Source organism: Podarcis bocagei (assembly GCF_964188305.1).
Source record: "Podarcis bocagei genome assembly, chromosome: 10".
Taxonomy (NCBI): domain Eukaryota; kingdom Metazoa; phylum Chordata; class Lepidosauria; order Squamata; family Lacertidae; genus Podarcis; species Podarcis bocagei.
The window spans coordinates 64061732-64073949 of NC_138135.1; the positions used below are offsets into that span (position 1 = coordinate 64061732).

General features: G+C 40.0%; 1 protein-coding gene across 1 annotated transcript in view; it reads right to left on the bottom strand.

Annotated features, from left to right (window-relative positions):
- The window catches only part of MOV10L1 (Mov10 like RNA helicase 1), a 39061-nt gene extending 26846 nt beyond the window's left edge, over nt 1-12215 (bottom strand). The window contains exons 1-6 of the mRNA XM_081211487.1: nt 12024-12215; nt 6383-6567; nt 3776-3932; nt 3006-3118; nt 1313-1503; nt 851-991 (exon numbers count right to left, since the gene is read on the bottom strand). Of these exons, the coding sequence (XP_081067613.1) occupies nt 851-991; nt 1313-1503; nt 3006-3118; nt 3776-3932; nt 6383-6567; nt 12024-12111 (875 nt within the window). The 5' untranslated portion in view covers nt 12112-12215. The remainder of the gene's footprint in view (nt 1-850; nt 992-1312; nt 1504-3005; nt 3119-3775; nt 3933-6382; nt 6568-12023) is intronic.
- Nucleotides 12216-12218: the final 3 nt, after the last annotated feature.

The following is a 12218-nucleotide window of genomic DNA, read 5'->3' on the forward strand; positions in this document are numbered from 1 at the left end:
TTGATATTTCTTCCGGCAATCTTAATTCCGGCTTGGGATTCATCCAGCCCAGCCTTTCGCATGATGAATTCTATGATTACTGTGGACCAAACTTTGCAGAGCTAACTCCAGACAGAGATCAGACAGGTCGCATTCCTGTTATCCTGGCATTTGACGAAGACTCTATTTCAGCAGGTATCTTAAGTGAGCTTTTCTGATATTACGATTCATGTCAACTGATTTTACTCCTACTGCATCCCTTCTGTAACCTCATTGTACATCATTGAGAAACTACATGGTTAAATGATATTTAAAAACACTGAAATTAAATTAAAAGTGGTGTAGTGGTTCATGTGTCAGACTAGGACCTGGGAACCAGGATCCAAATCCCCACTCAACCATGAAGCTCACTGGGCCAGTCCCTGCCTCTCAGCTTAGCCTTCCACACAGAGTTGTTGTATTAAATGAAGAAGGAGAGAAGCATGTATTCTGCTTTGGAGCTTCTTGGGGGAAAGGTGGAATGTAAGTGCAATAAACAAACAGTAAGTGTAGGGAGAATGCTAGAAATAAATGGAGGTTTGTGTGCTACTTACCATTCACAAAATTTACAATCATTAATTAAAATTGTTGTAAAATTAGTTTTTCACATTAAAGCTTCATGCATCTAATGACGCAGCTATTTACAAAAGGAATGTTACCAGTTTTACTGAACCTCCCACTTCCAAACTCCTGGCTGAATGGACTCTAAAAGCCCAACTGCAAAGATAACTATGAGGAAAAAAATACATCATGGTTTCATGAGGTATAAACGATTTTAAAGAATAAATGCTTTTAAAAGGAAAAATCTAGGGAAGAAGAAGTTACAACTTACTCTATCCATACTTCGATGCTTTTATTCATTCCTAATTTTAGTGTTCCAAAGTTTATCATTTTTGATACCTCTAGGCCTTCTTTGTCCTTCATTAGATTTTCATATGATTCATCCAAATTGGTTGCATTGGTTAGAGATGACCTGTAAGATTTCAAAATTAGAAACCATGCTGCAAAACTATGCATATAGAATTATGTAACAAAGCCCGATCTGATTAATTTCAACCATGTGTCTAAAGCTAACATACATCTACATTTTTCTTTTCTCAAGTTAGAAAGTTAAAACTGACAAAACATTCATAAAATGCTAAAACCAGAATGATTTTTTTTTATAACCACTTTTCTCAAGACATACATGGAGAATTATGAATGCAATTTTAATACTTCTGGCCTCACTTCAAAGTAGATTTTTAAAAAGTGAACTCTAAGCAGTCGTTGACTGAGGGAAGAAGTTTTTTATTACCAGTTATGTTCTGTTGGAGCCATACAAAGTGCTCTCCAGATATAACATGATTGGTTACTCTCCACAACAACCACATTGACCAGGTCATGTCTACGAGGAAAATAACCATCAGGAAGTTTCAGGAAATCCAGGGTGAAAAAGATACTGTCGTCGACTACACCAGATCTTCCACACACACTGGAAACACGAAGCTGTAAAAAATGTAGTTATCTTTAGATGCAATAAAATCAATGTAAGCATGCATAACCCATTTGAGGTTACTGAGTGGGCACTGTACTTCAAGCCATCCAATTACAGTGGTACCTCGGAACTCGAGCGTAACCTGTTCCGGAAGACTGTTCAACTTCCGAAATGTTCGAGTTTCAAGGCGCGGCTTCTGGTTGGCCAACAAGTACGTTATTGCACAGTGAAAGCCGTGTTGGACATCCGTCTTCTGAGGAACGTTTCAAAACCGGAGCACTTACTTCCAGGTTGTTGGCATTTGGGAGCTGAAATGTTCGAGAATGGCGCTGTTCAAGTTCCGAGGTACCACTGTACTCTTTAAAAACTGCCACATAATATATTAAACCTTAAACTGTATGTTGTACTGTACTCTAGTTATCTCAGAGGCTCCCTTGTTAAGAGGATGTATCGGCGCCTCTGAAGGTGGAAGAGACCATGGTCCAGAAACTCAAAAAGTCAGCTCTGCTCTGCCTCTTCTCCTCTTTCAGTCCATCCATCTGCCTTCTTGCCTCCTTCAACTCGCTGCGTTCTCTTCTGCCTCCTTCCTCTTCCCTCCTCCTGCAACTCTCACCTGCTCTCTCCATCTTTCTTCCCTCTGAGCCCTGCTGAGCACTCTTCTCACACTTCTAATAGTACTGCCAGCTGATTGGGGATGGGAACCCTGCAGGGATGCTGCAACAGCTCATGCCAGCAACTGGATTCCTCTGCTGAGGTGCCCAGATGGGCTCCACAGTGGAGAGGTGTGATTTTGTGCCCCCCCCGGGTACGTCCCTCAATGTTCTTAACTGCCAAATATCGTTAAGTCATCTTCTATGAGCTGCTTGACCAAAATATTGGTTTTGTTAACTTTGACTCTTGGAGCACTACATTCAAAGTGAATGATCACTCCACATCACCTGTGGAGTGATAGTCAATAACTAGATTTTTTAAAATTGCCAGTGATCATTACATAGTAATATTTCCAAACTACAGCTCCATTCAGGTGTTAATACTTTGGTTGCCTCTATGCACGTCTCGGGACACTCCCAATGTCACTGTGTAAGTAACATTCAGACAAAGTTTGGAAATCCATTACACACGACAAGCTTCAAGTCAAAAGGTATACCTAAACTACAATCTTGAAACTTTACAGTGATTTAACTGTCATGGCTTTCTATAATACTTCACAACTGTACTCTTGTGAAGGGTTGATGACTCCTTTACAGATTCCACAGAACTAAAATTGTCAGGGATCCTGATGATAGAGGGAAGCCATTAACAGTTAAACTACCTGAAGTCCAAAATGTGGTTTTCAGAGTTGAGGCCCAAATCAGGAGATTTTAATACAATGAACATGCTTCCTATATAAACAGGGTAGCTTTACATGCAAGGATAGTTCCTGCTATATAACCCATCCTTTCTCCTTTTACATTATAGTATTTGATACAATATTTTTAAGAAATTCCAAAATTAAACCATTCAATAGACATACCTTGTCAATTCTCTTATACCTCAAGGGCTTTACAGAAACTGCTTCACTGGTCCAGGTTGTTGGGTTAATGAAATATTCTACTTGCACCCAATCTCCTTTACAAGGGTCAAAACCTTAACAATAACATTACAAGAAAATGGAAACAGTTTGAACAAGACTAAGTCACTTTAAGAAAAGTTAAAAGTACTGGAGCACTAAAAGGCAAATATGCCTAGCTACTAGACCAAAATTTGGATTAATTGAAGCAATGACCAGAAGGGTAGCCATAATAGAATGTTGCAGCAAAAAACAGGAATTTTCTGGCACCTTAAAGACTAATGAATTTATTATGGTATAAGCTTTTGAGGACTTTAACCTGCAAAAGCTTATGCTGTAATAAATTCATTAGTTTTCAAGGCATCACAAGACTATTTGCTGCACTGTTTTATTCTTCGAAATACCAGAGGTCAAACAAAGTTTCAAAATGGAAAAAGGGAAAGTACTCCAAGCTTCAAGAGTCCATTCAAGTTTTGAACAGATCTAAGATTACATGGCGTATTCAACAATAAAGATATTAATTCTCAAGAGCAAACACATCTCTGAAATGTAACTGAGATGGTAAAGATGCTTACAGATTCACATATACAAAACACAGTTTTCTAAACCAGTTTATATTCTTAGAAACCCTTTTGTCAACTCATCTAAAGTAATTTTCAAAGAAAGAAACCCTCTGCAACTTAAAATCACAACTTTGTGTTTATAACAATTATCAAGGTAGGCATAACAGTTACCTTCACAAACATCATCCATGGAAAAGGAGGTTGTCTGATTAACGCTGCCACCAATAGCAGTTAGAGAAGTAATACTGCCAATGAGTGTTTTGGTGTCCTGGTCCCCTTGATAAGGACACTTGCTGTCATCTTCCCATTTATCAGATACCTTTTCTACCTGTAGAACAAATCAAAATTACCTACAGGAGGCATCCTAGCAGGACCTTCAAATGTGATTTGAGACCTAAGGCTGAGGTTCTTCTGTTGAAACTGGCCACTCTCCAAATGCTGCACAACTTCTTCAAACATGTACATAGCTGTCAACCTTCCACCAATACAAATCTTTATGGACTGAACCTGGAAGTGTGCTCAATACAAACCAAGGGGCCAAAACCAACCAGGGTCAGCCTTATATTAGAGAGCTTACCAGTATTTTGGCCATGAAGAGATGTCAAAAGACACAAAGGCACTTAAAGAGAGCCATGAGGATCCAGTACACTGAGCTGCAGACATTGGAGAGGGTGGAAATGCAGGTGGCTGCTCACAGATCTTGGCTTTGAAAGCAGGAGCAGACAGTTTCAGAAAGGAAAGTTTTGGTATCATTTAATTAATTTACCCTTAAGTTCTGCTGAACTTACCATCAGAGCATGCACTCAAACTGTAAGGGCTCATACATTCCTTGGCCCAACAAGGAATCAGATGTGCCATTTAATCAAGCCACCTTGGTAAGAGAACTAGATAAGAGGGTGCACACTGTTGGAGGTGGGGTGCTGAACCAGAAGAAGGTATATGCTTTCTAAGACTTTCCAAAGTTTATTAATGACCACTGGAAGTTGCTTGTGAATGTGTCTTAAATTTTTCTTTATATATGTATCAACCACCTGAACAAGGTGAGATAATTCGATACTGTGAAGACTACCAAAGCATGTATTAGGAAGCTTCTTAATATTTACTCTGCTGGATGGGTTAACTGCTCAATGCTAGCTGATTACCTTCCATCTTGGGCAGTTACTGAACTACTGCAATTAGGGATGTTGGAGAATTCTGACAAAAACGAAGATGAATGGAAATTGCCAATGTTCCCTTATTTGTCCCCTCTCTGGAACAGAAATCAATCCAGCAGATATGACTGGTATTCAGCGCTGTTATTATTTTCAGTCTGCAAATGACATACAAGTCCCCCTACCTCCTCGCCTTTTCTTTGTACTGAAATGGTGGAATAATGTAATGAAAATGAAATTAATTGCTTTATGTAATTTTGCCACAGCAGACAGCGAGACAAATATGAACGGCAGTAGAACCAAAACACTGCTGCATGTATGTAGTAGGTTTATCTTCAGTTTAAATTCGTACATGTTAGCTTTCTTTGGTTTGAGTTCGCTTTGATTTTTAGCTCTCAACAGAATGATCTGTCTCTCTCTGGAGCAATCTGCTGGCAACTTCCTGCAAATTTAATGGAAAATAACCCTTCCTATTTTCAGGATGGGAAGAAGTGCTGCTTCTTCGCAGTATCTTTCCATATGCATCATTGCTTAGTGTTTTTTCTACAAATCCCTGGAAATGATTACTGTACATTTTTGGAGAGGTACTTGCATCTAACATTTAGTTTTCATTGCACATTCTCTTCTCTCTTGATGTTGTATTTTGTCTACTGCCAGCCTTGCTGATTCTAGAGGAGGCTGTAGCCAACTACTGGAACTACAGCCGGTGGGACAACTCTGCCACCTACTGGGTCCTGTAGGTATTCCTCCATCTGGAATACCAGCAATGTACTTTATATGCCGTATCACATGCAAATACATCCCTTAAAAATTGACTGTTAGGGGCCTAGCTACACTACAAATGCACAAAACTGTTTCTACAGCAGTTGAACAAAGACATTGTTCTTATAAAGGAGACATCCTCTTTCATAGGTAGCTGAACATAACAGTGACTGCCTTCTGAAGACCACTGGCAAACTATGATCTTTTCTGTATAAACCGAGACAGCTCACTACCAGTTAATAAATGTATATGGACCAAACTACATGCTATGAAATAATAAATCTATCTGAACTAAATCAGGTTGGCTCCTTGTTTTTCAGCTCAGTAATACTCAAATCCATTTATGGAAAAGTTTAATAAAATGCTGAATTTCAGAGCAGATTGGTTTAAATTAGCAAGAAAAAGGTGTTTAAATCGTGTTTTCCACTGAAAGATCTTGTTGACTCTTCACAGTAAGGTCTTGTCCACACTTCTGCTTGTTCTGTATCTAGAACACAGAGGCCCGATTAGTTTTTTTCCTTTGTCCCCCCCCCCCCCACTTTCTTCTGGAAAACCTGCTGTTTACTGCTTAGTTGGAACAAACATCAATCTACTGAAAAAATGATTGGCATTTGTTCTGATTCAACAGTAAGCAGCGGGTTTCCCCAGTGAGGGAGAAGTGGCGGGACAAGTGGAAGTGTTGACAAAAGCCCTAAATTGGTAGAGGAAGAGCTTATCTATGTCTGAAGCTTTCTTGCCGAATTGGCATATATAGGAAAGCCTATCACTCTGATCAACTGAGATCAATTATATAAAAAATTGAAGTTTATTTTACGGACAGTTAACACAATCACATGACCAATTTATATAGCTATTTGAATCTCACCCTGATTGCCCTTAATCCATGAGAGGTTTTATCTTCTTCAACAAGAGCTACAACCTGCTGTCCAACTTGCAGTGGAATGTTGCTCATCACAGCTTCGCTGGTGAAACAGATCAAATCATCTATCAAGCCGTAGTCTAGGCAGAATCTTGTCACTACACCATTTACGGTTTTTAACTCACTGACATCTAAAAAGAAGACAAAATACATTTAAGTTGGGTCAAAAATAATTTGCTGTATTTGCTACAGCATTGGGAAATTATTCTTGCTGCATCTTGCCACCTCTAACAGAACATCTGTAAGGATTTCTATAAATGACGATGGTTAGCAAAATAAATGTTATTTATTCATATGTTTTCCCTCCCCTCTTCTGATTAGATTCTAAAGCAGCATAGAAACAAAGTGGTTTTTTATGACTAGCTTATTGGAGAAAATGAAGCCGATACTTGCCTTTTCTCTCCTTTCCTCACAAGCTCAGAGTAAAAAAGGACTGGGCTTAACCTCCAGGGGTCCTTTACCTTTACAACCTCAGAGTAATGAGTTATTGTCTGGGTTTTGTCACACTATAGTTTTACCAAAACATCCAAACTGACAAAACTATGATTTGCACTTGAGCAAGGGAAGGAAGTTAACATGCAAGCCCAAAGCTCCTTCCAGGCTTATTCCTGTGGTGCCAAAGCATAATTTGGCATTTTGGCCAAATGTAGAGAAAACTGAATTATCCTAATTTGGTTAATTCCTTGACAGGAGGTAAGGAATCTTACTGAGTTTATTTAAACGATAATACCACATTGGGAAACTTTCCAGGTATAACACCCGGCAGTCCTAGTGTTGGAACAGCCTTCACCAAAGAGAGCTTATCAAAATTTAGTTGAGCTGAACTTGATGAATATCATAAAGGTAAAGGGACCCCTGACCATTAGGTCCAGTCGTGGCCGACTCTGGGGCTGCGGCACTCATTTCGCTTTACTGGCTGAGGGAGCTGGCGTACAGCTTCCAGGTCATGTGGCCAGCATGACTAAGCCGCTTCTGGTAAACCAGAGCAGTGCACGGAAACACCGTTTACCTTCCCGCCAGAGCGGTACCTATTTATCTACTTTTTGGCATGCTTTCAAACTGCTAGGTTGGCAGGAGCAGGGACCAAACAATGGGAGCTCACCCCGTTGCGGGGATTCGAACCGCCGACCTTGTGATCGGCAAGTCCTACGCTCTGTGATTTAACCCAAGCGCCACCCGCGGATGAATATCAAGGGAGCTCCAATTTCTATATTCTTAATGGAAAATTCCCTATATATGATAGCCAAAGGTCTATCTATTCCAGCATCCTGTTCTTACAGTGGACGATCAGATGCCTATGGGAAACCTGCAAGCACAAGAGCACTCTCAGCTGCGACTCTCAGCAACTGATATTCAGAGGGAGAAAGACAACTCTGTATTCATTTTCTCTACGCAGGGGTTCCCAACTGGTGGCCTACTGACCACAGGAGGGTCCATGTAACCCACCCACGAGGTTTGTGACGCCACTCACATAACAAAAAATACCACAGAGACATCAATATTTTCAAAGTAAGGGAGTCTATGGCTTGGCTTTTCAAAAACAGGGGGTCTGCAGTACTTAGCTTACCATGTACCAAGCTTACTTAGTACTTACCATGTATATTATTGTGCACGAAAATAATGCCCCCCTCACCTTTTTCCTAAATTTAAGTGTCAAATGTTGTAACCTTTCCACATTGGGGAGGTAATCCTAAATTTGTTTCATGAACCCCAACATGGAATTCACCTTTTTCACAGCATACTGCACATTGGGCCAACTTCTTCAACAAGCTATCTACTACAGCCACAGAGTCTTGTTACTTTTTAGTCACTGCCAGTTCAGACCCCATTACCACATACGTAAAATTGGGATTTTTTTTGCCCCAATGTGTATCATTTGTAAAGGTTTGTAGAGCATTCAGTGTTGCACTCAGAGTTGTTGCAATCAATGTCATGACTAACTTAAACGTTTATCAATTTCAACAGGTTTATCTGAGTAGGACTTAGCTGGATACACCCCTTGGCACTTTGATTGTGGCTACCTTCTGTAATCATGCTATCAATCAGCAGGACATATTCACAGACAATGCATTTGGAATCCGGATATAAAGCTGCCATAATTGCTAGCAGCCTAGTAACTAGAAAAAGGAAAAAGGCAGAAGAGGAACAATTTCATATAAATTCTCCTCCTCCCCTTAAATCAACTTGAGCACTGAGACATTCTCATGTTGACAGTCATTTCTATGCATGGTTGGCAAGTATATGTGTGAGATTGAGATAACACTGTCAATCTCACTAGATAAAGTAGTGTCTAGCAACAACTACAAAGACCCACAATTTAGAAGAGTGCCATGAATTATAGAAACTAAGTAAGACTGATGAACACTGAAGAGAATTCCCAGTGAATATGCATGATGATATTTCTTAAACCCTTTTGTAAAGCGAAAAGGCTAGCTTCAAAGAAGAGCACACACCTTTCAAAAACACATAATTTATATGACAAAAATTATGTGTTTACTATATCCTTGTATTTAAGCAGTGATAGGCAATAAGGAATCGCATGCAAGCAAGTACATGGACTTCTATACTGTATATGAGACTGAGTGGAGAAGGGGCAGAGTTCTTCATCCCTCCTCTACAAGCTTCCAGCAGGCTAACCAGGCTTCCCACCCCCCGAAGGCTAGTAACATTAATGGGCTTATTTACAAGCCTGGTTTACAAACAGCTACTCACTTTTTGAACAAGTAATGTTTACATGGACTCTAGCTGTAGTCACTTGAAATGTCAGCATTCTTGTGGGGTGTGTATGTAGTAATATTCACAGAACTATACTTCTTAGAAATTCACTGATTACTAACAGTAAACATCACATGACAAATAGAACAAACGCAAAAGTTGAACACAAATTAGGCAACAAGTAGGAATCATTCCCAGAAAATGTAGAAATATAGAAGCCTAGAATGTTAGTAGATTTCTTAGAAAGGCTCTTTTGTAGCCAAGAGGAGCAAATTCTTAAAGGAATCTATTCCAGATTTCCTAGTACAGGCTTTGTTGTTGTTCATTTATTTTCAACAAGTAAAATAATAAATATACGAGGGGTGGCCAACTTGGTTTCTGCCAATAGCTGTGGACTACAACCAGGGCCCACCAAAACATTTTGGCACCTGAAATGAAGGAAGAGCGAGCGAGTGAAAATCTCCATCAGCAACAAGGGTGAAGATGGGGAAATAAAGCTCTACATCAGGATCTCTGTGTGCGATACCTTGCTCTGTGCCCTTGTAGTTATGTACTTTTTATTTTTCAATAAAGAATATAAAATTAAGAAATAATATCTACAACAGGATCTGCTGCCTGAGGTGGTCGCCTAACCTTGCCTCATGGATGGGCCAGATCTGAGTACAACTCCCAAGATCCCTCAGCAGCTGAAGCTGATGGGATGTGCTGTCCACAATTTGGAGGGAACAGCATTGTCTACAGGTTGAATGGATTCTCTTTTCTAATAATAACAGTAATAAATAAAAATGCCCCTTAAGACTTTTAAGTGATGTATATAAGAATCTCTATACTTGGGACAGAGGTCTCAAGGCAACAAGTCATTATTATAATAACCTGGGATCTCTGGATAAAAAAATGGTACATAAACTGAATAGCTATTAATTATGGGATACCTCAGTTGGTAGAGCATGAGACTCTCTTTTTTATATAAGATTTATTTATTTGGTTTTTCAGATTAAAATTTTACAGTCACATATTCCAACATACAACATAGAAATAAGATTCCAAGGAATCTCTTGCAGTTCCCTCCTCCCCTTTGTTAATCATTTCGTCCTGCATCTTTTATGATAATCCAAATCTTTTATCCCTCCATTGTGTCCAAAATTCACCATTAAACGACGAGTGACATTCCAATCCTACTAACGATTTTACCCATTTACAGACTCTCAATCTGAGGGTCATGGGTTCAAGTCTCAGGTCGGGCAAAAAGATGACTAGATGGTCATTGTGGTGCCTTCCAACTCTACGACCTGTGACCCTATAAAGCCTTTTTGTAAAAAAATAATAATGAGGTAACTAATGCCCCAAAATAATAATGAGGTAGCTAATGCCCAAAAATAATAATGAGGTAGCTAATGCCAAGAAAGGCATCAGTGAAGAGTGGCAGATAGAAATGGACTTTGCAGAACTGGTGAAGCTGACGGGAAAAATCCGAAACCAGCACTATCAAGTACTGTATTCCAAAATACTTTTTAGAAACCCAGCCAGATGGGTGGGGTATAAAGAACAAATAATAAAAGACTGGAGTAAATTTGCACAATATTTGAAAGATCATTGTAAGCAATTAACAACACTAGTAGGGTTATCTGAAGACTTCTAATGAGAATTTTTTTTTAACCTTTCTACATTTATTTAAACTTTGAGGTATTCTGTGATGAATTTTATTAGAACTGGAAAATATATAAAATGCTGTGATATAAAGGTTAATTTTGAAAGCCAAGAGGTGGGAGGGAAGGAAGTTGATAGGCTCTAAAGAGCCAAAAAGGATAATAATGATGTGATTATATGTTTAAATGGAATTATATATATATATATATATATGGATAATAATGATGTGATTATATATATTTAAATGGAATATATATATATTCCATAGACAGTCATACCTTGGGTTGAATACGCTTCGAGTTGAGCTCGTTCGAGTTGCGCTCCTTGGCAACCTGGAAGTAACGGAATGCGTTACTTCTGGGTTTCGCCACTTGCGCATGCACAGACGCTCAAAATGATATCACACACATGCGCAGAAACAGCAAAAAGCGACGTGTGCATGTGCAGACGTGGCGTCGCTAATTATGTTTACTTCTAGATGTGAACGGGGCTCTGGAACGGATCCTGTTCGTATCTAGAGGTACCACTGTGTATATATATATATATATATATATATATATATATATATTTGCTTTCGTAGATTTTCACGGGTACAGGAATGCAGGTTTTGTTGTCTTCGGGTGTCTTCCCGTGTAAGAGTTGGGGTGTCTAGGCGACGTTTCGACGAGGTCTCACTCGTCATCTTCAGGCTGGTGCTTTCGGCTTCTTGTCACTAAAATGGCTCCTGCAGCAGCCAAAATACAAACAGCTATTATTTGGTGAAGTTTAGCCCAGACACCCTGCAAGGACAGCTGCTGCAGGAGCCATTTTAGTGACAGGAAGCCGAAAGCACCAGCCTGAAGATGACGAGTGAGACCTCGTCGAAACGTCGCCTAGACACCCCAACTCTTACACGGGAAGACACCCGAAGACAACAAAACCTGCATATATATATATATATATATATTCATTCCAGTAAATATATGCCTATATATATATATATATATATATATGCCTTTATATATATATAAAGGCATCAGGGAAGACCTGAGCAGGGACCTCAAAGGCTTTTTGTGTGTGTTTAAGGCTCCAGTCCTATGCGCGCTGTCCTGGGAGTAAGAACCACGGAACTCAACCGGGCTTACTTCCGAGTAGACCCTGAAGGAAGGACCCCAAGAAAGGGAACAAAGCTGAGCTCGGAAGGGAGGGAATGGGGGGGGGGGGGGAGTCAGTCAGCTTCTTCTACCTCCGGCTGCCCGGCGCCTGCCTCCTTCCATCTCCTCGTCAGCCCTTCGCCAGAAAAAAGAGACGACTTTGGAAAACAGGTGGTACATCTTCTCACAAGCCGGCGAGGCGCCTCTCTTGCGCTTCCCGCGCTTTTCCGCCTCCGCCCCACGAAGCGCTGGACACCGAAGGACCGTTCGCGCGGGAGGCGGACTGC